This window comes from Drosophila nasuta, chromosome 2R (assembly GCF_023558535.2).
Source record: "Drosophila nasuta strain 15112-1781.00 chromosome 2R, ASM2355853v1, whole genome shotgun sequence".
In the NCBI taxonomy this organism is placed as follows: domain Eukaryota; kingdom Metazoa; phylum Arthropoda; class Insecta; order Diptera; family Drosophilidae; genus Drosophila; species Drosophila nasuta.
This window is the reverse complement of record NC_083456.1, coordinates 17,360,489-17,384,992: the sequence shown is the minus strand read 5'-3', so window position 1 is coordinate 17,384,992 and position 24,504 is coordinate 17,360,489. Positions and strand designations below refer to the sequence as shown.

The following is a 24,504-nucleotide window of genomic DNA, read 5'->3' as shown; positions in this document are numbered from 1 at the left end:
GGTTTTTTACATAAAATCAAAATAAAAATAATTTCAAATTATTAAATTTCGTCGAGCTAAATCTTACGATAATTGGTTCAATATGTTTTGCTGTTGATCTCTATAATGCGATTTATTTGGATGTGTGCGAAATTTAGTTTCAGTTTATTGCAGCCTGGCTGAACTGTATTGTCTTTTGTTTTGTATTAGATATATTGGTAAGACTATTGGCATGGATATCTTTTCACTTGGTTATCACTATTCAAGGAATGATTTGTAAATGACCGAGTTGTCTTATGAAACTTAAGATAGCCAAAGGTTATCAAGGGCTGCACTGCAGTTAGCATCAGGCAAAGGCAATCAGCCAGCTGGCTACGCATATGAATCCGATGATGGGGATTGGAAAGGCAAGGCGAGGCAATTGGAGGAAGAGGAGGGGCAGGCAGGCAGGCAGCCACCGCTGCGACGTCGACTATGCTGTTGATAAACTCATCCATCTCCAATCCACTTACGAGCGCAAATATTTACACAATTTACTCGAAAACGGAGGTATGAGCATATAATATTTCCAAAAACGATGGCAAACACACACACACACACACACTTATACATATACACACACGCACAGACAGATAGAGATACGTGTGTGTGTGTGTGTGAGTATATGGACAAATGTTTGGTAGTTAGGCACAGCACAACAGCAACAAACCTCATCATTAGACAGACATATTTTGGGCATTGCAAATCAATGATGATGATTTGGGTGAGACGCATAGTTCTGCACATGAATGAAATCGCAAGCATCGTTACTTCTCCATATCCAAATGCTCTAAATATCCACATGCGTGTGAATCTCTCTACGTTTGAGTGTGTGTGTGTGTGTGTGTGGTGTGTGTATGTTAAGTTCAAAAACTGAGCGAGCAGCAAGCAAATCAACTATGTACATAATACATATAAAATATGAGGGAATGGGAATGGCGAAGAGCCTTGGGTATGGGTTATTTCGCATGCACCCCATATGTGTGTGTGTGTGTGTGTGCGTGTGTGTACAATATCTATGTACATACTTATACAGATCGGAAGCAGCTTAAATATATAATGGCTGCCTGCCAGCATTTTGTGATTTTGTGTCTGCGTTTCAATCAAACTGGTCAACCAAATGTCCAAGCGGCAACAGCTACTCAACAAAATTGGAAATGCCATTGGCATGAGGGGGGGGGAAGAGGGGAGCATGGCGGATGGGATTGGAGATGTGCTATGGGCTGATTGGTGGTCAATGCCAAACATCAATAATAATTCCATAAATGTAATTTGGGAGAGGCAGGCCACACAGTCATTTTGATTGAGCTCTTAATTGCACTGCAATGCTGAGCCTTAAGTCCTTATCCTCATCCATCCATTCTGATGAGCTCTTTCATTAGTTGAAGTGCAAACCTAATTAAGGCTCGAATGGCTATTGGTAAAGCCATTCAATTAATATGTCTGACCATTTTACTAGACTTTTTAAGTTAAGAGCAGAGATTGGGTTGTTCAATTAATATATTATATATTTTAAAAAGAAAATAAATTATATACATATAATAAAATATATGAATATATGTATATATAAAATATATATAAAATAATTTAAAAATTAAATCTTCAACTCAATATTATATAAATTATAATATTGAAACTTAATTGCTTGTAATATTTATACAAAAATGCAAACAACATTTGAGGCTGCATTTTTTTTAAAGAGTCTTTCAAAGACAAATGCTTCCGGTATCAAGTAAATGCATTGTTTGTTTAACTATTAGGATTGGAATGTTTTCTCAAAGAGTCAAGCCAAAACAAAAATATTGCCTCGACTTAGGCTCGAGAAAATTGGGAAAATCCTGCGCACAATCCGAAAAACACGTTGAAAAGTCAAAAGTCCGGCTTATGGTTAAGCGCAATTAGCGTTAATTGCCCTGGACAACAGCAATGCCAACAACAACAACCATAACAACAGCAACGTCGACGATGGCAGCAAGGAATTGAGGAACAACAACAAGAACGGCTATTGCAAAAACAAAAGCGAAAGCAAAAATAACACAGGATTCCCACAGTCAACGCAAGAGCTGCAAGGACCTGCTGCCATCGCCATCGCCATCGCAATTGCCATCGCCGCCGCCGTTGCTGTTGCCGTTGCCTTTGTTGCTGGTTGCCGATACATTGCTGTTGTTGCACACACGCAACATTGCGGCCACTTGAAGTTTAATTTAATTTTTTCTTGCGGCTGCCGCAGCGTCGCTTGCTTCAAGTGCCAGCGCCCAGGGATTGGCTGTTGATTGGCGGGTCATTTGGTGGGTGGTTTAGCTTGGGTTAGAGCAGGTTGGTATGCCATAGTTTCCAGCAACATTATCATCATCATCATCATCGACGGCATTGGCATCTACTTCGACAACGACGTCATAATCATTGGGAAACGCAACGCCAACGCAATCGACGTTCGTCAAGCTCGTGTCGCAACTTGCGATGATTGATGGTGCGTAATTTGGAAAATTAGAAGCACATAGAAGGACGAGCAGTTTAACCAGGACACCCAGGAAGGATATGCCAGAGTAGCAACAGCAACAGCAGCAACATCAGCAAAGGGGTGGTTCTGCTCCTTTTTATTTTATTTTACTTTTCCGTTTTTTTTTTTGGGCCCGTTTGAAAGCGAAACGCTGAAGCACCGCCCTTGCTAATGTTGTTGGCACAACAAGGTGTGTCCTAGTCGGCTCGATTGTCCTGGCCGCGTGTCCTGACGCGTGCAGCCAGACCAACACAGTTGCGCGTGGTTATTAGAAAACAATTTAATTAAAAATTCACTTGAAACACAACAGAAGCCGTGGCCGAATGGCAGCAACCAAACTCTAACGTCACTTTCCCATCATAAAGGACTCTCACAATGTGTTCATCAATATTAAACGATGTCCATTTAGAGCCAACGATTCCTACACGGATTCGTTTCGTTGTCTCCACTCGTCCGTGATGTAATGTGAGAAAGTTTTTTTCTGTGGGAGGGCCGAAAGTTTTGTGGGGGAGATGAAAATTAAGAGTTTGGTAAGCACCAAAGGGTCCAATATCGAGGGAACGCCTTTGATCTAGTTTAAAGTCTGTGTGTCTGAGTATATTAAAAATTCTGCAGCGCACTTTGCGTAGTTCATTAATTAAATTGAAGAAATTTATTCTTGAAGAGAAAATTTCTTTAATGCCAGAACGAGAATTAAATTAAATAAAATATATTAATTGTTTTGCTTTAGTCTCATTACTCATAAGTAGTTAAACAGAAATAAAACAAATAAGAAATCTACAGTCTAAAGTACTCGACTGTGAAATACCCATTTGGAATAAAATCAAACCAGTGCGGTATTATTCCTAAAACATACCGAAATAATATACTAATAAGCTACGAAAATACTTAAATATACCGAAGATTATATTTGGTATATTTATATTGTACTACATTCAAAATATACCATAGGGTACAAAATATACCAGATTGTCAACGAAACCCGTAATAAGTAGGAGTCCTTGCCCATATAGAAGTATTACTCTTGTTTTTAAATTTTTTTTTATATAATAATATAATGATGATAATAGGAAGGATATTCCTTCTACTCTAATGAGTAACGGGTATAAATATATTACGAGAGGTTAAATTTGTGAATATTTGCATACATGAAACTTTAATATACCATCTAATTAATAAACTATTGACAATAGAACAAAGTGTTTCTTCTAAGTATTTATCTATCTGTTTTATCTAAGTATTTTCTAGTACATATTTGGCAAACAAACTTTCCCAATTTCTGCTTAATTCACACGGATTTTAAGCTGGCAAAAGTTGTGACAAGGTGCCAGGTTTACGTGGGTAAGACAAAACTCATTATTGTCCCATACACACCTGGGCTGTGTGGCAAACTAAACAGCTTTGCATGCCACACTGCATTCATAGAATGCCTGGCACCCGCACAGTCGGAAAAGCATACCGAGCAGGCTGAGAAGTCATTGCAGGACAATGGTAAAGTCGTTGCCTGTCTAATTGCATCATCGACGCTGGGATGGCAGAGCAAACGGCCACGCGCCCAACGCGTCTCACCTGCAATTAAACTGTCACATTAGGAACACGCAGAAGGCAGAAGCGGGTTCGAGTATTTGAGTATTTGCTGAATATGCAAAGCGATGACACTGCCCAAAAAGCGATTCAAACTACATCCGACACGACACAGCACAGGGGAGCAGCACATGCCAGCCAAAAAGGGGAGGAACAAAGGCACGACACGTGGCGGCACGAAGTGCGGCAAATGCGTGAGCTGCCGAAAGTTCAGGCAAGCCGACAGTCAGACAGCCAGACAGAAAGACAGAGCATAGAGCATGAGGTAGTCCGGGGCAGCCCTTCGAACAGCCAAAAGTTTTGCTTTGGGATTAGCCAGAGCTCAGAGCGTGTCATGGATGCGAATGTTGTTGGTGGCTTTTATGCTAGGCTATTGCCACTGCGTTTGCGATTGCCATTGTGTTTGTTTACAGTTACATTTGCGCCCGGCAAGCCAACTAATGAAAGCAAATCTCCGCATTAATTTCAAACGAATTTGTTTTGATGCTGTGATAAGCCGGCAACAACCCACAACCGGCAACATCGACAGCGCTCGAAACTTGCTGGGGCGCAAAAAGCGAAATCACAATACAGAACAACAACAACAAAAAAGTAAAGCGAAAGAGGAAAATAAAGAGCGTTTGCCATTTGGGCGGCTGCCTCAGACGCTGAACACTACTGAGCCGCTGAGCTGGCCCGTTTTGATTTCTGTCAATAGCCCTGCGGGTCGGCACTTGAGCGTCCGTCGTCGTCATCGTCATCATCATCATTGCCGTGAACTGAAACTGAATTTTGCAATTCGCTTGCGGCGCCACACACACACACACGCACATACTTACACGCACACACACACGCACACGCACACACTTGTGAACACGTTTTGCATTACAATTGGAGAACGACACGCCCCCGAACCGCTGATGCTCCCCCTTCCCACTTATTTAGGCTGCCACGCCGCCGGCTTGCTACAGTTATTAATCGCAAACTACACTACTTATGAAGTTTATAGTTAATTTATGACACTAATGAATAAATCAATGTTAACGCCTATGTAAAGTTGCTGCATACTTTTTGGAGCAGACGCCAAAAATATACTTGATGAATTTTAGAAGATTTTCTTTTAGATATTAGCTAAAAGAAACCCTTAGTTGTGAATGCCCTTTAAAAAATAAAAACGAAAATAAAGTGAAAAGTAAATTGTACCATATCATAACATATTTCTCTGGCGAAAATGTCGCGTGCGATAAAATTTATAGTGCGAAAAACATAAGCATAAGCATAACGTCAATTTTATTCCTATGCTTTTGGATTAGCATTACACGTAGAACTAAGTTTGATTTTACAATAGAATAAATAAATTTTATATTTTATTTTAAAACAGAAAAATAATTCTAAAATCATTTTAAGTTCAAATTAAACATCTGATCAAGAGCTGTAAGATTCATCTTTATTCAAAGTAAAAAAAATGTTTTGGGATATCTTTTTTTCACTTTTTGCAAAAAGTTTCTCACGCGACATTTTCGCCAGAGAATTACCCTTACTACTAACTAAAGTGTATTCTTAGTCGACAAATCATTTTTAAAACTTATTTTTAAAAGGAGTGTGCTCACAAATTATTATTATTATAAAATATACTTCAAAAACTATTAAGAATATGAATTATATAATGATGCAATCTTCAACCCTGTAGCTTGGTGTACTTTTGTGAAGTGTGCCCGTAAGCCAAATGTGTAATTAAAGTAGTTGTGGCTCAAATGTGGATGATGTCGATGTTGATGATGATGATGACGATGAGCTGCACTTGTCGTACGTAAGGACCTGGCAAACAATATCCTGCCACTTGATCACTTGTAACGGCCGCGTGCGCTGCACGTGATTCTCAATGATAGGGATCTCCAGATAGACACGCAATTGTGTTGGGTTAAACTGTGAGAACGTCCTTTAATGTCCATCGTGGTCTATAGCTAAATTATTGATTGTCAACAATTAAACGAATATATTATAGATACAATACTCACAATACAGGTGAGTAGATGTATATATATCTATGCCATATTACTCGAGTTCGCAGCATTGTTGTCGTCGTCTCAATGTCAAGATTAATCGCCAGCTGTGACGAGGTTAGCAGACTGATCGACTCACTGACAGAAAGACAGACAGACCGAGAGACAGACAGAGAGACAGACTGAGAGACGCAGCCAGGTAAGAGTCGGAGAAGTCAGCAGCTTCTATATAACAATGAAATATTGTGCGAGTATTGTAAAATATAAAAAATATTCAAGTTCGGCAGCTTGTCAAGTGGCACTTGTCGTCAGTTGAACGTCACGGCGTTCGGCCACTTTGTCAATTCAAGTGAAATTTTTATTAATTTCGTCTTCAGACTGCACCACACACACACACACACACATACACAAGCACTCATGCATACATACATATGTACATACGTATGATACACACATACTTATATAGAATATGTTCTCATCGCGTCAGTTTGAAAATTAGTTTGTTGTTTAATGCTAACAAATTGCATGCAATTCATCAGCAGCTCCTTAAAAATCAACAGCCGACAGTCGAGAGAACAACAGCAACATCAACTTCATCGTCATCGTCGTCGTCGTCGACGTCGTCGGCGGTGCCTTTGTTTGACCTGTATCCTTAATTCTTAGCCGTTGCTTTGTTGCCAATTGACAGTTGTAAATGTTTGTTGTAAATTGTGCTTTAAAGGTGCTAATAGAGTGCCACCGCGGTGCGCGTTTCCAACTTTTTTCTCTTTTTTTCAGTTCTTTCTTTTTATTTTTTTTGATTGAGTTGCCCAATGTCCAGCAAGAGAAATCAATGAACTTCACTCCACTCCATCGAGATATGCGATACACACATTTTTATGATGCTTTTGGCCGCCCGTTCAGACCAACATGCGTCTCTTTGATTTCATACCGCGTCCCAGCAAAAGCAAAGCGAGTGATTCACAAGAACTTCACACCATATTCATATACTACCATATAGTAACTTGTCGGCGGTTTTGGATGGATGTCTGGAGAGACTGCAGTAGCTGAGCAGTGCAAACTATTTATGGACTATTGCCTGGGAAACTTTGTTTGTCTAGCAAATTAATGCGGCTACCAATAATAAAAGAGAAGCCCACAAATTTACCATGTGAAAACCTTGCCAATGGGGCAGACTTAACTTTGTTATCACCTCAGTCCCAAATCTTGGCCTATCTCAAACGAGTTAGATCTTAGAGCTGTGGTATCTACGTTATGAGCAGTCAAACCGAAAACGAGTTCAATAACTTTAATCATTTAATTGATGTCAATGCTCCACATAGAATATTTATTAATAAACCATTAGATTTATTAATAGAATAAACTAATATTAACTAAGAAAACGATATTTTCATATATACAAATTTTGTAATATATATTTTTCGTATTATTTTATATTTTAGCACTTAATGTTTGTATTTTGTCGATATATTAATTTAGTAAATGTTTAGAATAATACCGTAATGTCTCGACTTTAAAAGTGGGTATCGGGTAACTCACAGTTGAGCACACTTTCTTGCTGGTTTTCTTTTCTTTCTGTATTCACTGCCAGCTTTAAGATTTTCCACGTAGAGTTCTAGTCGCATTTTATTGATTGAATTTCACTTTCATTTTTCGTTGGATTTCTGTTTGATCAATGTCATTGACTTTGTAACTTTGACTTTGGTGCAACCAAGTGTAACAATTACAAATAGACACCAACAACAACATCGAAATGGACAACAAACACACCTCTAAATAAGCAGCAACTGTCATGTTTCATATTGCACCAAATTATTGTAAGAGCCAACTTGAATTTGTATGTGTATTATTTTGGCCATTATTAAATTAACGCAGTGTGTGTGCTGCGTCATCGTCGCATTCCCAGTTCCAGTCCCAGTCGCATTCCCAATCCCAAGTCCAGTCGACAGGAAAGGAGCCGCTTACCGCTTGCCGTTATGCGTCGAAGGATGTTGCGAGGCGACGACAACGACGACGACGACGACGACGACGACGACGACGACGGCTACGACAGCGACTAACAAGGGTGCCGCATGTCCAGTTGAAATGCCAATGACTTGCCATTCTCAATGACACTTGGCGCGTCAGCGTTCGCGTTCGCGTCCACGTCCGCGTCAGGCTCACGTCACGTTATGCGTATGGCCAACCAGGAGAGCTCCGAATGTTGCCAGGTTGCAGTCCCGAAACCAGAACCAGAACCAGATGGATACCACGTGTGTCGACAGCCTCCTCCCAAAAAAAAATAATACAAAAATTTCCTTATCAAAGCTGAGGACCACACACGATGCAGAAGTGCTGCACCTTGCGGCGCTGCTTTTAACAACTCCATGGCTGCTAACACATTCTTATCAGGCGTCTTAGACTTCTCTTCTCTTCTCCATGATGACTTTTACAAAATGATGAAGATAAAGCTGATGCTGATGCTGATGCAGACAGCAGACTGAATTGGAGATGGAACTTTGGATGCTGAAACTGAAGCTGAAGCTGTAGCTGAAGGTGTAGAGCTGTAGAGCAGCTCACTGAGGCTGTGTTGCTCGTTGGCTGTGCACGCATCGTCATGTAAGCGCCACTTATGTCACTTGTGCCGTTGATGTAGAGATGGAGATGGAGCTGGAGATGGAGATGGAGCCTCCATTGGAGCACACGAGCACACTCATCCTTATCGCATGCAGCTCCAGTTTCTAAGCTGCTGTTGCTGCTGCTGCTGTTGTTTCTCATTGTTGTTGTTGTTTCTGTTGTTGTTGCTACTTCATAATATGCTGTGTGCTTGATGGGATTAACACAAACGGCCAACACATCTCAAGCATCTAAAGTTGTGTGCCAGTTTGTAGCTGCGCTTTTTTTTTTGGTTTTTACACAGTCATCACGACGATGATGATGATCAACAGCCCCAAGCAAATGGGCTCAGTCCCTTATAGCTAACAGTTGGCAGTTGCTAGTTGCTAGTTGCCGGTGCATGGGCCCGGCTGTCTGTGTCTGTGGGTCTGTTTCAGTTTTTGTTTTCAGTATCTCTGCTCTTCAGAGTCTCCAGAGTCTCTGTGGCTCTTCAGCCACATAGCTCTCTGCACGCTCAACACGCTCAACATGCTGTCTGCGCGTTGGCTCAAGAGCTAATTTGCGTGTTACCCACATCAACACATCCAAAAACCCAAGTCCAAATCGTACACAGATACAGATTTAGATTTAAACTCATATGCATAGAAAATCAGCAATTATTTGATTTGATTTATTTGTGTTTATATTCACTCTCATTCTCTCTGGTTGTTTGTTGCTTTGTGCTGCATTATCAATTAGTTAAAGCTCAACCGCTCGCTCTCTATCTACGAATATTGGTCATTGTTTTCGGAAGTAATTAAGACCCAATCGGACGACCAGAGCAAACAGAACTTTAATCATATTTGCTTAGGCGTTTCGACACTCCAAAAATCACAACGCATTGCGATAAGTCGACGGGCCCAAGTGGACAACACACTCTGATAGCCTCTGATAGTGCACGCTTGTAAATCAATAACTACCGAAAACCCAACGCCCCAACAACAACAAAATCTAACGCCTGCCCCCCCAAAAGCTACGCGGTGACAAAATTTTTGGTCTACAACAATTAATTGAATTGTTTATATCAGCGCCTACATGTGTAGATACAAATGTATCTTTCCCTGTATCTCGCGCTGCGCTGCGCCTCGCCGTGTGAATGTGAACAAGGCCACTCAATAACATGAAGCACGATAAAATACAGAAGACAGAAAAAAAACTTTTCGACAATTTGACAGCTTTCGAGCTGCCGTTGCCGCTGACGTTGTTGCCGCTACGGATAGTCGTTGGCATTTGGGGATAGGGTCCGCTTGTCTAGGCGTTGCTTTTCGATAGGAACAACAACTGAAACTGGCAGCACTCTTGTTGTCGTCGTGCTCAACCCGAAAGTTAATTTTTCAGGCAACGAATAAATAATTAACAGACATATGCTAAGTTGCATGAACATTTTTAAGGGAAACGCAGAACGATAGTCTCTGACTTTGTTACTCGACTAGGAAAATACCCTAGATTAAAGATTGCCAGAGATTAGAGACATAATATAAATATAAACTGTTGAGTCTAATAAATACAATCTTCAACTATTAAAGTAAATTATTTTCAAGGAGATTTAGGACTACTTTCCAGTAGCTGGCTATCGATTTTCCTGCAGGGTATCTTTAACAACAAAACAACCTACGTCTGATGCTGAGAGAAAAACTGACGTTCGAAAAAGAATTGAACAACAAATTCTTTCGCATGATCAGTTTGGACAATCTCTGAGAGATTTGCTGTCGTTGCTTCTTCTATTGCTTGGGGAAGGTGTGTAAATTTCAGAGATGGAAAAGTGTAAGCAAACCGGTTCTAAATCATAGCTAATTATTTAAAAAATATTACAGAATAGTTCAGTCATCGCTTAATTAATACCAATTTCTTAATAGGAAACATTTCAGAAGAATCTCAAGATTTACACAACAAAATATGTCACGGATTTGTGGTGGTATTAAGTAGTATTAATAATGCCATAAAAATGGAATTGGAGCAATATGCAGACGAGTCCCTGACCCGACTAGAGAGCGTAGTATGTTTTTTAATTAAAAATTATATCAACTCCGTTCTCGTTATTCAAAAAAGAAAAAAAAACGTATGTAGATATATATGTTATATGTATGAAATAAGGTCGGATGGGTCTTAAAGCGTTGCTTTCAGTGTTTGCACAAAGATAAAAACTTTATGGCCAACCGCAGCAAATAGATAAAATGGGGAAATCATAAGGCAAAAACTGCGACTAGGCTGTGATTTATGCGATTTGAATGTCGTAGTCGCGGCGGCTTTCTGATAAGCCACGCACCCCAAAATAAAAGCAAAAGAAAAAAAAAGGAATGAAGGCAAAGGCGCTTATCAAAACCGATTGATGGCGTCTGCAATGCAGTTCTAGTCGCGTCTCGACGAGGGTCTTGCAAATGCATTTCCATGTACGAAACGTGATTCATGGCAATGTCATGACTGACGACAACGCGCCAAAATTGATAAGACAACAAAGAAAATCACATGTGAAAGTGGAAAGTGGAAAAATCTGAAAATCAACTAGAAGCTGACGCGACGCGACGTGAAAAAAAGGTAAAAATAAAAATGAGTGAATACAAAAAAGAATATAAATAGGGAATGAGAACGAAAATAAAAATAAAAATACGAAAAAAAATGAGAATGAGAATAAAGGTAAGACGAGTACGCGCCGCTGCTTGCGTGCAAACACTCGCCAGATAAATTGTGAAACGGAAATGAAACACCTACGCAAATAGTGCAGGCGACTCGTAGACACAGGCGCAAACAAACAACATCCTAATTTAGATAAGAGCCGCCAGGCCAACAGCAGCAGCAGCAGCAGCAACTACGCTTTACGGCTAAAAGAAAGTAACCGCCGCCGCTCGTTGCCCGCTGCCCTCTCCTCCGCTGACCATTGCGTGCTCTAATTAATGCGCGATGGCGACCCCGTTCCCAACAGCGAAATCAAGCCAGAGCGAAGTGCAAACATCGGCAATATTCATCGCAGTCGCAGCTTGCAAATGATTCAACCTCTACCTCTAGTGCTCTAGTTTTGCTGTCACCTCAGCGCTATTGTTGTCTGAGTTTCGTCGGGATGCTGTTCTGTGTCCGGACTCTGCGAACTCCAGACCAGGCAGTCATAAAATTGGCATTGTTGTGTAGAGCAAACACGCGTTCAGTGCGGTCGTAAAACAAAAGACGCTTTTATGGCTGTGCTCATTACGACACACGCAACAGATACGCTCAGACCCGAGACATCAACAACAAACAACAAATTGCTCGGATTTAAACTCCTGTCAGTGCTAGATAGGTATGTGAAAAAAGACGTATGCCAGGATAGAGAGAAGAATGTCTTATCAGTATTGAGTTAATGCAATTTGATTATAATATTCTTAATTTCTTAACCTCAGCAAACATTTTCAACAAATCGTTTTCATAGCAATTTCTTAAAGTCCTAAGGATAGCGAGAAAAATGTCTTTTCTGTATTGAGTTAATGCAATTTAATTATAATATTCTCAATTTCTTAAACTCAGGAAACAAAAGCACCAAATCCTTTTCCGAGCATCGTCTTAAACTCAACTCCTATTTTTTGAGCTGTTCCTTAAAAAAATGACCTTTAACGAATAAAACTCAAATTGACGAAAGCAAGTAAGAAAGCTACAGTCGAGTGTGCTAGGCTGTGAGATACTTGCTACCTATTTTTAATAAAAGCAAAATATTGCTATATTTTTAAATTAAAACTTAATACACCGAAAAATAATTAAAACATACCGATCAATATTCTATAATATTATACCATGGAGTACAACATATGCCAGAAATGCTTTTGGAAAATAATAATTGCTTTCTTTCTTATACTCTGATCAAGAATATATCGTATATACTTTATAGGGTCGGAGATAACTCCATCTGCCTGTTACATGAATTTGCTAAAAGCAGCGGGGTATAAAAATTTCATTATCACCATTGAGTTTATGAAATTAAATTAGAATATCTTGCAATTCATAAATTAAGTAAAACGTCCGTCAAAAACGTTGGCTAGCAGCTCAGTTTCATTTAAAAGTTTAAATGAAATAGCTGTCCTCGAAAATAATACTAAAACTAGCGATAAGAATCTCATTATCAGTATTATCCCTGTAAAGCAATTAAAATTCTTTTATTTTCCTAAACTCAACTAACCATCCTCAAAATCTTTTTACTACCAACTTCTTACACACAGTTCAACTTAAATTGTATATTTAAATTTAAATAATATAGTTGTCCCCCGAAATTGAAGATGAAAACTAAAACTAACGAAAAGAATGAATATAATTCTAATTTTTTTGTTTTCCTAAACTCCGCAAACATGCTCGAAAAACTGTTACTGACAATTACTTAAGCATAGTTCTAATTAAACTTCAATAAATTGCCTAATCGTGTTAACTGTCCCCAAAAAAAAAAAAAAAAGGTGAGCATCAAAGAATAAAACTAAAACTGGTTCCCAGTGTGACGCAAATCAAATTTTGGCAAATAGATATCAAAGAGAGATGAGATAATTAGTAGTTAAGTCACTAGCAACACATTTTATTTGGAGACTGCAGTTGGCTTTAATCATTCTTTGACAGAAATTCATAAATTTATAAATAAATTCATAATGTGTGCACAATTTATTAGCTAATTTTGTTTAGTTTTTCCGACTGGCTGAAAGTAACAAGTGTGAAACACAGTTTGAGAATGAATAACTAGGAAATACTCTGTATTGGAGGATATACTTTTTACTTCGCCTCAAAATAATGAATGATAAATGATAATTAAACACACCCAACATCCATAGAGTACAGGGTATTAAAAGCAAGACACGTGTGTGCGGATTATAACCTTAATGCAGAATAAACAGAAACACACAACTCTAAAATTGTGTGGCATCGATTTGTTTGCCTGACACATTAGAACATTGAGCACATCTTTTGCTTTTTGAAATTTGCCAAACAATTAAATACTCACTAATGAGCTGCGATAATTGGGTTAAGTTAAAAAATCTAATTGAGAGCGAGAGAGACAGCGAGAGAGGGAGAGAGAGTGTGGGAGACAAAGAGAGATAGTGAGAGCGAGAGAAAGAGAAAGAGAGACAAAGAGGGAGCAACAGCTTTAGCGTCATTGTTGATTTTTACGTGGCGTAGCCAACGAGTCGGCAAAGTATTTTAATTTGTGTGAAAATATTAAACAAACAAATAAATCAGCAATAACCAATAATAAAAATAAAAATAAATATTGTACATTTCATATTGATACACACACACACGCACACACACAATCGCATGCATATGATGCAGACAGATCCAAAACAGTAGCCAAACTTCATTTATCTGTGAAAAGTTGGTCAAAATGGACATTTTTGTAAAGTCACTGCCACACAACGCATGCGCGGGGCAAATGCTTAAAACAAACAAAACACGACATTTTAAAGTATTACAAACAAACACACACACACACACAGACAATGAAAAAAGAACTAAAAACGAGTAGAAATAAAATAAATATTTTACATAAATACAAACGTCTGTCTATCTATTGGCTGCGTGGGCGCGCGTCAACAATTGAAACTAATTAAAAAGTTTGAACATGGCTTAGAGGCTCGAACACCGCGATAGACAACAAAACCGAAAACGAAACCGAATCCGAATTCGAATCTGAATCGAAGCCGAGCCCCAGAGCCGAACATGAATGCGACTCTAATCCATATTGGACTGAACTGAACTGAACTGAACTCAACCTAACATAACTGACCCGACCCGAAAGTGGCGCGCTTTAAAAGCAAATAAATAAATAGATAAATTACTAAAAGGTAAATAAATACTCGCATTCAGTTTTTTTTTTTTGACTGCCAGTTACTATGAATACTATGAGTACTACGAGTATTTGCTCTACGTCATCAACATTGCGAGTTGTTGCCCCCAACAACATTAATGAGACACTGGGAAATACAATAAAAATATTAAATATTTAAGCACATTATTAGAACTGCACACAAAAGAGCGCGAGCAACATTCGAGTCGAGTCTGCATTGAAGAACGTGTATCTTTGTGTGCCTAAAAGATGATATAAATAGTACATATTAACTTAGATGTACAAGTAGTACAACAAGAGTCGACTGCTGTGCTGTGTTGTGCTCTGTTGGTTCTGCACATAAACAGAGCCATACTTTAAATACTATATTTAGTACTATGTTGTACTCATGTTCTCAAATTGTATTTGCATGCTTAATTATTTATTTGATTTTATAAAACGCGCACTTTAATGGTTCGGCAAAGTACAAAGTGTCTTTTTTCAGTTCACATCATATCTAAAGAGAGAGATAGAGATAGACACAACGAATTGTTGAGTAGCTGTAATAGAGGAATAGATTGTTCTAATATTTACATTTTGAACTCGAGAAAACCTTGACTCTATTTACGAAATTGATAATCAAAGTAGCAATAAATCATAACGATCGTCTTTATAAGGAGATCTTTATTTTATAGTAAACTGTTCTTAGAAAAAAAAACTATATTTTATAATAATCAGTGTCACATATGAGTATGTTAGTTATCATGAGACATGTTCTAGGCCTAGCTAAGCTCATTTGAATGCTCTAAGCAGGTTGATATGACACCAATGCGATATGATATGACAATTGCCATTAATGCCAGTGGCCAGACAAATGCACACAACTAATTTGTGGGCTTTCATGAATGTAAAACATTTAGTGAATTCAATATGGATTTTCCGTGCGTTTTTCTCTACTTCAGGTAACACATAATGCAGTTCACATTTTTCAATGAAATACTCTACAATGAGGGACGCAATTTGCCGTGGTCATAAAACAGTTATGGCCGTGATGAGTGAGTACAAACACACATACACACACACACACACTCAGAGATACGCACAAACACATGAGTAATACATTCACTGAGGAGAAAGACACTTTTAAAAACAGCGAAAGGGTTAAACGGAACGGAATGCACAATGAAAGGCGTCAAGCGAAAATTGCTCAAAAGTTTTTATAACCGAAATTAAAATGCGTTTTATCCAAAATGACGACCATAAATGGTCGGTGGTCGGTGGTCGTCGACTGAGGTTCAGGAAGTATTTATGTGTATGTTATTATTCCATGTGCACGCGTGCACTTTTTGCATCAATGAAATGCATGGCCAGGTAGAGGCTGAAGAAGGATGATATGATGACGACGCAGCCAGAACTGGGTCACTTTCGCAATGACTTGCCAAAAAACGAAAGATGCCGCTGCTCTGCGGCTGCTGACAGTTGCTGCTGCTGCTGTTGGTTGCTGTTGCTGTTGCTGGCGGCTGCTGCTGTTGCTGCTGCTGCTGCTGATGTTGCTCGCGACGCCTCGCTACGAATGTGAATGAATGAGTGTGACATTGGCGTACCTTAACCTCAAATGTGCAAGCTTTAAAAAAAGAAGGAAGAAAATAAAACATACCACACACACTCACACACACAGACAACATACATGCGCACACACACATAGACACACATACAAACTCGTCTCGTATTATTAATGTCTTGCTTCTTTGGAGCACAACATTCTTTTGGTTTTTGTCAAAAAAAAAACCAAAAACGAAAAAAAAAAACAAAATAACCCGTCGACATTCTCTGACTAAACATAACGTCTCAGCCGACTGGGCTAGGCAACGTTGCTCAGCTGAGCTGAGCTGAGTTGAGTTGAGTTGAGCTGAACAGAGAGCAGCACAGAGCAGAGCAGCACAGAGTAGAATAGAGCAGGGCTGGGGCCTCCTGGCTGGAGTGTAAGCGGGAGCGAGCGATTATTGATCGCATTAGAGAAAATCGTTAACTGTAACATGGCGTCGCTCACACAACGACAACCAGCAACCAGCAACAGCAATACACGAGGTATTAGGGCGCTCAGTAGACACACAACTACATTGATAACTACGCTAATGTGTGTGTGTTTGTGTGTGGCAGCTGCTCCACAGAGACAGAGGGCGTTGCTCGCTCGCACATTATTATTTTGGCTCCGCCCATTTGTTGTCTTGGCAACCAGGCGCTGCTCTGTTGATACAAGAGGCCGTTGGCCAATGCGCTTGCGCTGCCAGCGCTGTGTACGTAAGAGAACCGAAGCCTGTCATTGGCAAAAGACCTCACAACCGGTGGTTAATCGTGTGTGCCAAGCAGCAGCGGCAGCAGCAGCAGCTGAAGTTGTTGTTGCTGTTGCTGTGCTGTGTGCGTGTGCGAGTGTGAGACGAACATAGAAGAGGCTGAAAGGCACAATGTGTGCGAGAACGAGTCGGCGCTGTATCTGACGTCTGACGCTGCTGCTGCCGGCGTCTCTGTCTCTGTCGCTGTCATCGTCATCGTCGTCGTCGTCGTTGTCGTTGTCGGCGGCACTTGAGCGCGGCTCGAACAATATTTGTTGGCAGCAAGCGCAAGCCAAATAGTAGACAAGCGTTCCCCTCTGCAAACAGTCACATTCAAGAGCTCAAGCCAAAGAGACACTCGAGCGGACCAGCAACAGCAACGGCAATAGCAACAGCAACATCAACAGCAACGTCAGCGGCAACGTTTACGGCAACAGCAGCGGCAATAACAGCAGCAGCAGCAGCAGCCTCCAGTTGTAGCAGCAAAAGCAGCAGCAGCAGCAACTACAGCAAAACCTCAGACTCAGACTCAGTGGCCAAAAGCAAGCTAACAATTCACGTTCGTGCGTCGGTTCGTTGCGGCGCGGCGCGCATTAAAATAGAGTCATATTTGCCACGTTATTTTATTTCCAAATTTGCACAAGGCATCAGCGGCGCACACAAATAAATTAATCAAAGTGTTTAGCTTCAAGAGGAGCGACAAGTGCACAAACAAATGCCAAGCAGCAACAGCAGCAGCAGTAGCAACAACAGCAACAGCAGCCAAGAGCAACAACAGCAACATCAGCGATTGCTTAAAGAATAGAACTTGCAGCAGCAAATCAGCAACAACAAGTGACAAGTGCAGTGCACAAAAATGCAACAAATATTTAAATTAATTAACGCAGTGACAGTGCATTGAATAACAATATCAACAACAACAATAACAACTAAAACATATTGTTAACGAAACAAAAGATAAGAAAACAAAAACAAAACAAGTTTTTCGGTTTTTCGGTGTTTTTCATTTGTCTTCAAACATTCGAACGCGTCGTTGGAGCGCGTTGTGAATTTTTCTGCATCCATTTCGAACGCAACGCGTTGAAAAAGCCGGCAACATAACGGCGCAACTATTGAACAGCTTTCTCAAGGGGAGTCCCCACCAGACCACCATAGATATAATGCAAAAGCTCTACGCGGAGCCGCCGCCCAGTAGTGCGCCGGTCAGCATGTCCACCGCTGGCGGTGCACCACCCAGCGGCGGTGGCGGTGGCGGCGGTGGTGCGGTACCCACAAGCAACAACAACCCGAATCCCACATCGAATGGCGGCAGCATGAGTCCGTTGGCGCGCTCCGCATACACCATGAACAGCATGGGTCTCACAGTCGGTGGCATGTCATCGGTGTCGCCACAGGCCGCCGCCACCTTTGGCTCCAGCGTGCTCGACTCGGCCGCCGCCGTGGCCAGCATGAGTGGCAGCATGGGCGCCGCGGCCGCCATGAATTCGATGGGCGGCAACTGCATGACGCCCAGCTCGATGAGCTATGCGAGCATGGGTTCGCCGCTGGGTAACATGGGTGGCTGCATGGCCATGTCGGCAGCGAGCATGTCCGCAGCGGGTTTGGGTGGCAGCTATGCTGCAATGCCAGCAGGACCGCGTGATATGGAGACGGGATCACCGAATTCGCTGGGACGTCGGGGCGTTGACAAACCAACAACATACAGACGCAGCTACACGCATGCCAAGCCGCCATACAGTTACATTTCACTGATCACCATGGCCATACAGAACAATCCGACACGCATGCTCACGCTCTCGGAGATCTATCAGTTCATCATGGATCTGTTCCCCTTCTATCGGCAGAATCAGCAGCGCTGGCAGAACTCCATACGCCATTCGCTGAGCTTCAACGATTGCTTCGTGAAGATTCCGCGCACACCGGACAAGCCGGGCAAGGGTTCGTTTTGGACACTGCATCCGGATTCGGGCAATATGTTTGAGAACGGTTGCTATCTGCGGCGGCAGAAACGTTTCAAGGACGAGAAGAAGGAGGCCATCAGGCAGCTGCACAAGAGTCCGTCGCACAGCAGTTTGGAGGCAACCAGTCCGGGCAAGAAGGATCACGAGGATTCGCATCACATGCACCATCATCATCACACGAGTCGCCTGGAGCATCATCAGCATCACAAGGAGGCGGGCGGCGGTGGTGTTGGGGGCGTGCCACTGGCTGGCGTCAATGTGCTGAGCGCCGCACACAGCAAGGATGCCGAGGCGCTGGCGATGCTGCATGCGAATGCAGAGTTGTGTCTGGGGCAGCAGCCGCAGCATGTGCCCACGCATCATCATCATCAGCACCATCAGCTGCAGCAGGAGGAGCTGTCGGCGATGATGGCGAATCGGTGCCATCCGTCGCTGATCAGCGACTATCACTCGTCGATGCATCCACTGAAACAGGAGCCATCCGGCTATACGCCTTCCAGCCATCCGTTCTCCATCAATCGCCTGCTGCCCACAGAGTCCAAGGCGGACATTAAAATGTACGATATGAGCCAGTATGCCGGCTATAATGCGCTCAGTCCGCTGACCAACTCACATGCTGCCTTAGGCCAGGACTCGTACTATCAGAGTCTCGGCTATCATGCGCCCGCCGGCACCACGAGCTTGTGACATCATCAGTATCCGCTGGCTTAAGGGCGCGCGGAGCAGATGCTGCGCTTTGGTGGCGGCGGCGGCAGCAGCAGCGGTGGCGGCGGCGGCAGCAGCTCGCATCATCATCTTCAGCAGCAGCAGCAGCAGCAGCAGCAGCAGCAACACTTGCAGCAACAGCAACAACAGCACCAACAGCAGCAACAACAGCAGCAGCAGCAGCAGCAACAACAACAACAGCAGCAGCAGCAGGCGACGCAGCAACTGACATCCGCTACAAATACAACAACAGCATCCACAAAGGCCAGCAGCAAGCCAGCAGCAGCGGTGGCCGTCAACTATTCACAAAAGCTGGCTGCCACAGTGCAACAACAGCAGCAGCAACAGCAGCAGCAGCAGCAACAACAGCAGCAGCAGCAGCAACAGCAGCAGCAGCAACATCAACAGCAGCAACAGCAGCAGCAATTGCTGCATAGCCAACTGTCAGCGGAACTGCAGGAGGATTCATCGAATATTACCAGCGACCTAAGCGAGGAGCAACTGCAGCAGCATCAGGCGGCACAGCAGCAGCTCTACAACAACTATCAGCAATATGCGGCTGCTGCCAGTTACCGCAACTGGAATCACAGTTTGACATTCAACAGCGCTGCCGCATTGCAGAATCTGCTGTAGCCCAGCAGCACAAGGCGAGGCTTTGTGTAGGACCCGAACCTCGGACTCGGACTCGGAATCGAACTCGAACACAATCTTCGCCGCCTCAATCATAATCTCAGTGGCAGTCAGAGCCAGAGACAGAAGAGTCTCAATCAGAGTCTCAGTGTTGATCGGCTGCCAATTAGCGAGCGGCTGTTCAATGGCTTTTAGCACCTGGGCGCATCCTTTGAGCTCGAGCACGTGAGTATGACCACGAGTACGACTATGAATACGACAACGACTAGAAGAGAGTTGTTATATATGGTAGAGAGTCCGACTCCGCTTCCTCCTCCTCCACAACTTGTAAATAGTTCAATTTACTCTTCTACTGCAAGCACTCAGTCTTTGCTTTGTCTTTGCCTTTTATGTTTACGAGTATCTTTTGTTTTTGTTTTTCGATGTCGTTCTGTTGAGGAATTCAAGAAAAAAAGTGATGTAGTTGTAAGTGCAGCAAAAACGGCCACAATGTATAATCAATTACGTTAGCCGTTAAGCAAAGATCTTTGTTAACATTTATGTTTGCTAAAAGAAAAACAAAACAAAAAAAAAAAAGAATTAAGAAAACAAGAAATTCCGTGCCATTTGTTTATCCTCAAAGTAAGCAATAACAATCAAATCGGTTAAAACAAATAATCAGCATTTTAAATGTGTGTGAAACGAGAGAAAGAAAGGAAGAGAAAAGGAAGAGAGAGCAATGCGGGATTGTGTGTAATGTTCATCTAAAACAACAAAAAAAAAAAACACAAAAAACAAAATCCTTTTATCCAAAGGCAATCGAATTCGAATCGCAAATGATCAAAAACCAAAAACTAAATATCCAACAAAATGCAAAAGACCCCTAAGAATCTTCAAATTATTTAACTAAGCAACTAAATTTGGCCATGCATAGGAAACGTCACGTTTTAATTAAACATTTTACAAAATGTAAACGTTATGTATAATTTATGAACCTATATTGAATCATTTCTTTACAAATGCAGCAACAATTTATTGATTTTCTTTGTTATTGTACGAATTCGCTTAGGCTTAAGCATTCTGTAAATAATTAGTCTATATATATAAATAGAACTCTATATATATATAGAAATATGTATGTATATTTAATTCTAAGCAAGCTAAAATTAAACTTGATGCCCAAAAAAAGCAAAAAACGAAAAAAAGAGATAAAAAACAAAAACAATTTTTAAACTAACTTGAGAATTAATCAAATTGTATGCTACACAACATTAATAAATATTGTATAGCATTTAACATTTAATTAGCATAAATAAAATCAACAAAAAAGAACAGAATACAAAAAAAATACACAAACTGATAAAGCAAAAAAATATGAAAAAAAAACAATGAACGAAAAACTGCAATTATTATTCAATAATTTTTAATATTAATTTTATTATTGTGCGTATACAAAATCACAAAAACACACACACCCACGCGCATTTTTACATTGAGCTAAGCTAATTGATTAAACTTAATACAAAACAAAACAAATAATAATAACAAAAAAAAAAAAACTTGAAACCCAAAATAGTTTAAATATGACAAAACAACAACAATGTAAAATACACAAACTAAAATTCATAAATGTCAACCGAAAACAAAACATAAAATGAAAATCCAAAATCTAAAGCTAGTTAAAATTAATATTATAAATCATGCAAAAATTAAAAAAAGACTATTTTAATGTTTGAAATATAAAAAAAAAAAGAAATGAAAATATATCAACGAATTGTTTTAACTTTCCATTGACAAAGCAATCAATGCGTTACCTTTGTTGACTTAAACAACTGACCTCCAACAAGCACTTCTATATTGATTGGGCTGGGCTATCAATGCAGCAACATGGAACGACCGATAGCACCTATGAGTACGATATATATGTGTGTATATATGTATGCACATTCGTATATATGGACTGCACCCAACTCATCGGGCGATTCCAAGAGTTCTTGTGCCTATCTTATCGCACCTCGGATGCAGAGTGCAGTTTTTTTCACTAGTTTTTTTCCCTTTTTTCCCTTCCATTTTTTTTTTTTTTTTGATAAAACTTATCGGAGTGCACTCGTAAATTGCAACGCAACAACAAGGTAAACAGCAACAGCGACGGCAACAACAACAACAACCACTGTCCTGACTAACACAACAAAAACGAGAGTCGAGGCCCAGTCTATATTCTAGATGGTGATACCTATCCCAATCGCTAACCAACTATGGAAACCTCTGGCTCTGGTCGGTGTCCCTGTTTGTTTTTTTCCCGTACACTCTCACGTAATATACATAAACGCATATGACACCTAGGACTGTTCCTCTACGGCTACTCGTATCTAATATCTGTTTCTTATCTATGCAATATAAACAACAACCACGACTGATCCAACACATGTGAATGTGTGTGTGTGTAAAGTTATCTTTGTGATTTTTTAAAATCTACAATTTGTCCCGTGTCCCTTGTCCCGTGTGTCTGGTTCGCGGGTTCTTTCTCATTTATAATTCTCAAATAAAATACCTAGCCAGCGAACTCCGGCTACACTTATCTGCGTAGTGTGGTGCTGTGTGTGGTTGGTTGGTGGTGCCAGCAGCACCACCGGTCATGTTTAACAAGCTGTTGTCGTTTTAATTAAGCAGCCTGGAAGGTCACCATTTCTATATATGTACATACATATATTCTCGTTCATATGTATCTCAAAGAGCGTTGCTTTAATACCGTTTTATAGGGCTCGATAAAGTACAAAAGGAAAGCGCTTTGTTTGGTCTGCCAGACAAGAAGAAAATGGCGCTTCAATTTCGATTTTTTTTTTTCGTTTCGTTTCGTTTCTTTCGATTTGTTCGTTGCTTTCCTTGACATTGTGACTATGAATACTGGTAGTAGTAGAACGAGCCAGTACATCTATAGCCATATAGCCTTTAGCTAAAGTTTCTTCATTTTACTCCCAAGCAACCCCAGCTGAATTGAACTGGTTTTCGAAAATCTGTGCTTTGGGGTTGCTTCAACCACCAGTCTAGTCTACCCAGCCAGTCCAGTCCGCTTTCCACCCACCAATTTCATACACATTTCATATATATCTAAGTCCCCCCACTTTATGCCAGACATGCGCGCTGCGAAGACGTTGAGTCCCGGGGGTTTCTGTGCAGGGAATCACGGGTTTGTTGTGCTCTAGCTCTCCAGTCAATCTGTCAGTCAGTCACTCTGTCTCTCTGTCTGTCTGTCTGCCTATCTGTCTATCTGACAGACTGTCAGCTATCTATTCATAAAAGGCAAAAGCCAAAAGCTGCTTCGCATGTATACGCGATCAATATGTAATTATTTTCGCATACTCGTCGAGACTTTGGCCTTTTCGACATACTTGCATATAAAATTCTATTAAAAAAAGTTTGAACTTTTGACTCCACCTCGCAGGAATACAATTACACGAAATTGTCATGACATTTTGTTGAGCATTAAAAATTCATGTGGCTTTATGATGATGGTTAAAGCGAAATTTAAGCTAAATTTAACAATTTTGAAAGTCATATACTTAAATTGTTGTACTAAATTATAATTCATTTTGTATCAGTTTGCTGTGGAGCCACAAAAGCGAATTTCAGTTTAGTCTGGGCCAAAGAACAAGCATCCAATTAGCTGCTAAGCTACGAGTATTTCTGCTCCAGCTAAAAACCACAATCTTGTAGTAATTTTCTAATGGAATATTTAATTTCGAAACGAGACACTGTGCACAAGAGCTAACCAGGGTTGCCTGCCTGGTTAGCTGGGGCATAAAAGAGCCTCTGCTGCCATAAAAATGGCAACCCTTTCTGCCCCCCACTGCGGCACTCACGTAACAGCAGCAGAAGCAGCAACGGCAACGGCAACGGCAGCTTATGCCGGATGGATACACAGGAAGTAGTGGCACATAGCCCCATCTTCGTCTCCGTCTCCGTCTCCTCTCCACCATTTGCCAAAGACAGCGCACGTAGCAATGGCGGAGGCAACCTCATCGTCATCGCCATCGCCATCGTCGTCATCGTCGTTGTCGACATCGTTGTAGTCACCGCACTTTTTATTTAGCTGCAGGGGCAGAGCTCGCTTGGTTGGCTGGGTATCCGTGCCAGTGTCTGCCCCTTCTGCTCTTCTCCCTACCTCATCCTCTGGTGCTGCCCCTTTTGCCCCCCCGTTCGCTTGCTTTGTGCACTGCTTTTTCATTATAATAATACTTTGTAATTAGGTTTTCGAAAGTTAATTAAAATTCGGTTATGAAAGCGGAAACTTTCCCATGAACGCTTCCGGTAACGGTAAAATGAAAACGCATGAAGGCGGAGCAACTGTGTTTGGGGGATATGCCAGGATCTGGATCTAGATCTGGGTCTGCTTCTGCTTCTGGTCCTGGTC

General features: G+C 41.2%; 1 protein-coding gene across 1 annotated transcript; it reads left to right on the top strand.

Annotated features, from left to right (window-relative positions):
• Positions 1 to 17,086: 17,086 nt before the first annotated feature.
• Positions 17,087 to 22,095, top strand: LOC132785877 (protein fork head). The gene is given in 2 exon segments (XM_060792178.1): positions 17,087 to 19,513; positions 19,595 to 22,095. Coding segments are annotated over 2 exon segments (2,058 nt in total). The 5' UTR covers positions 17,087 to 17,978; the 3' UTR covers positions 20,118 to 22,095.
• The last annotated feature ends 2,409 nt before the right edge of the window (positions 22,096 to 24,504 follow it).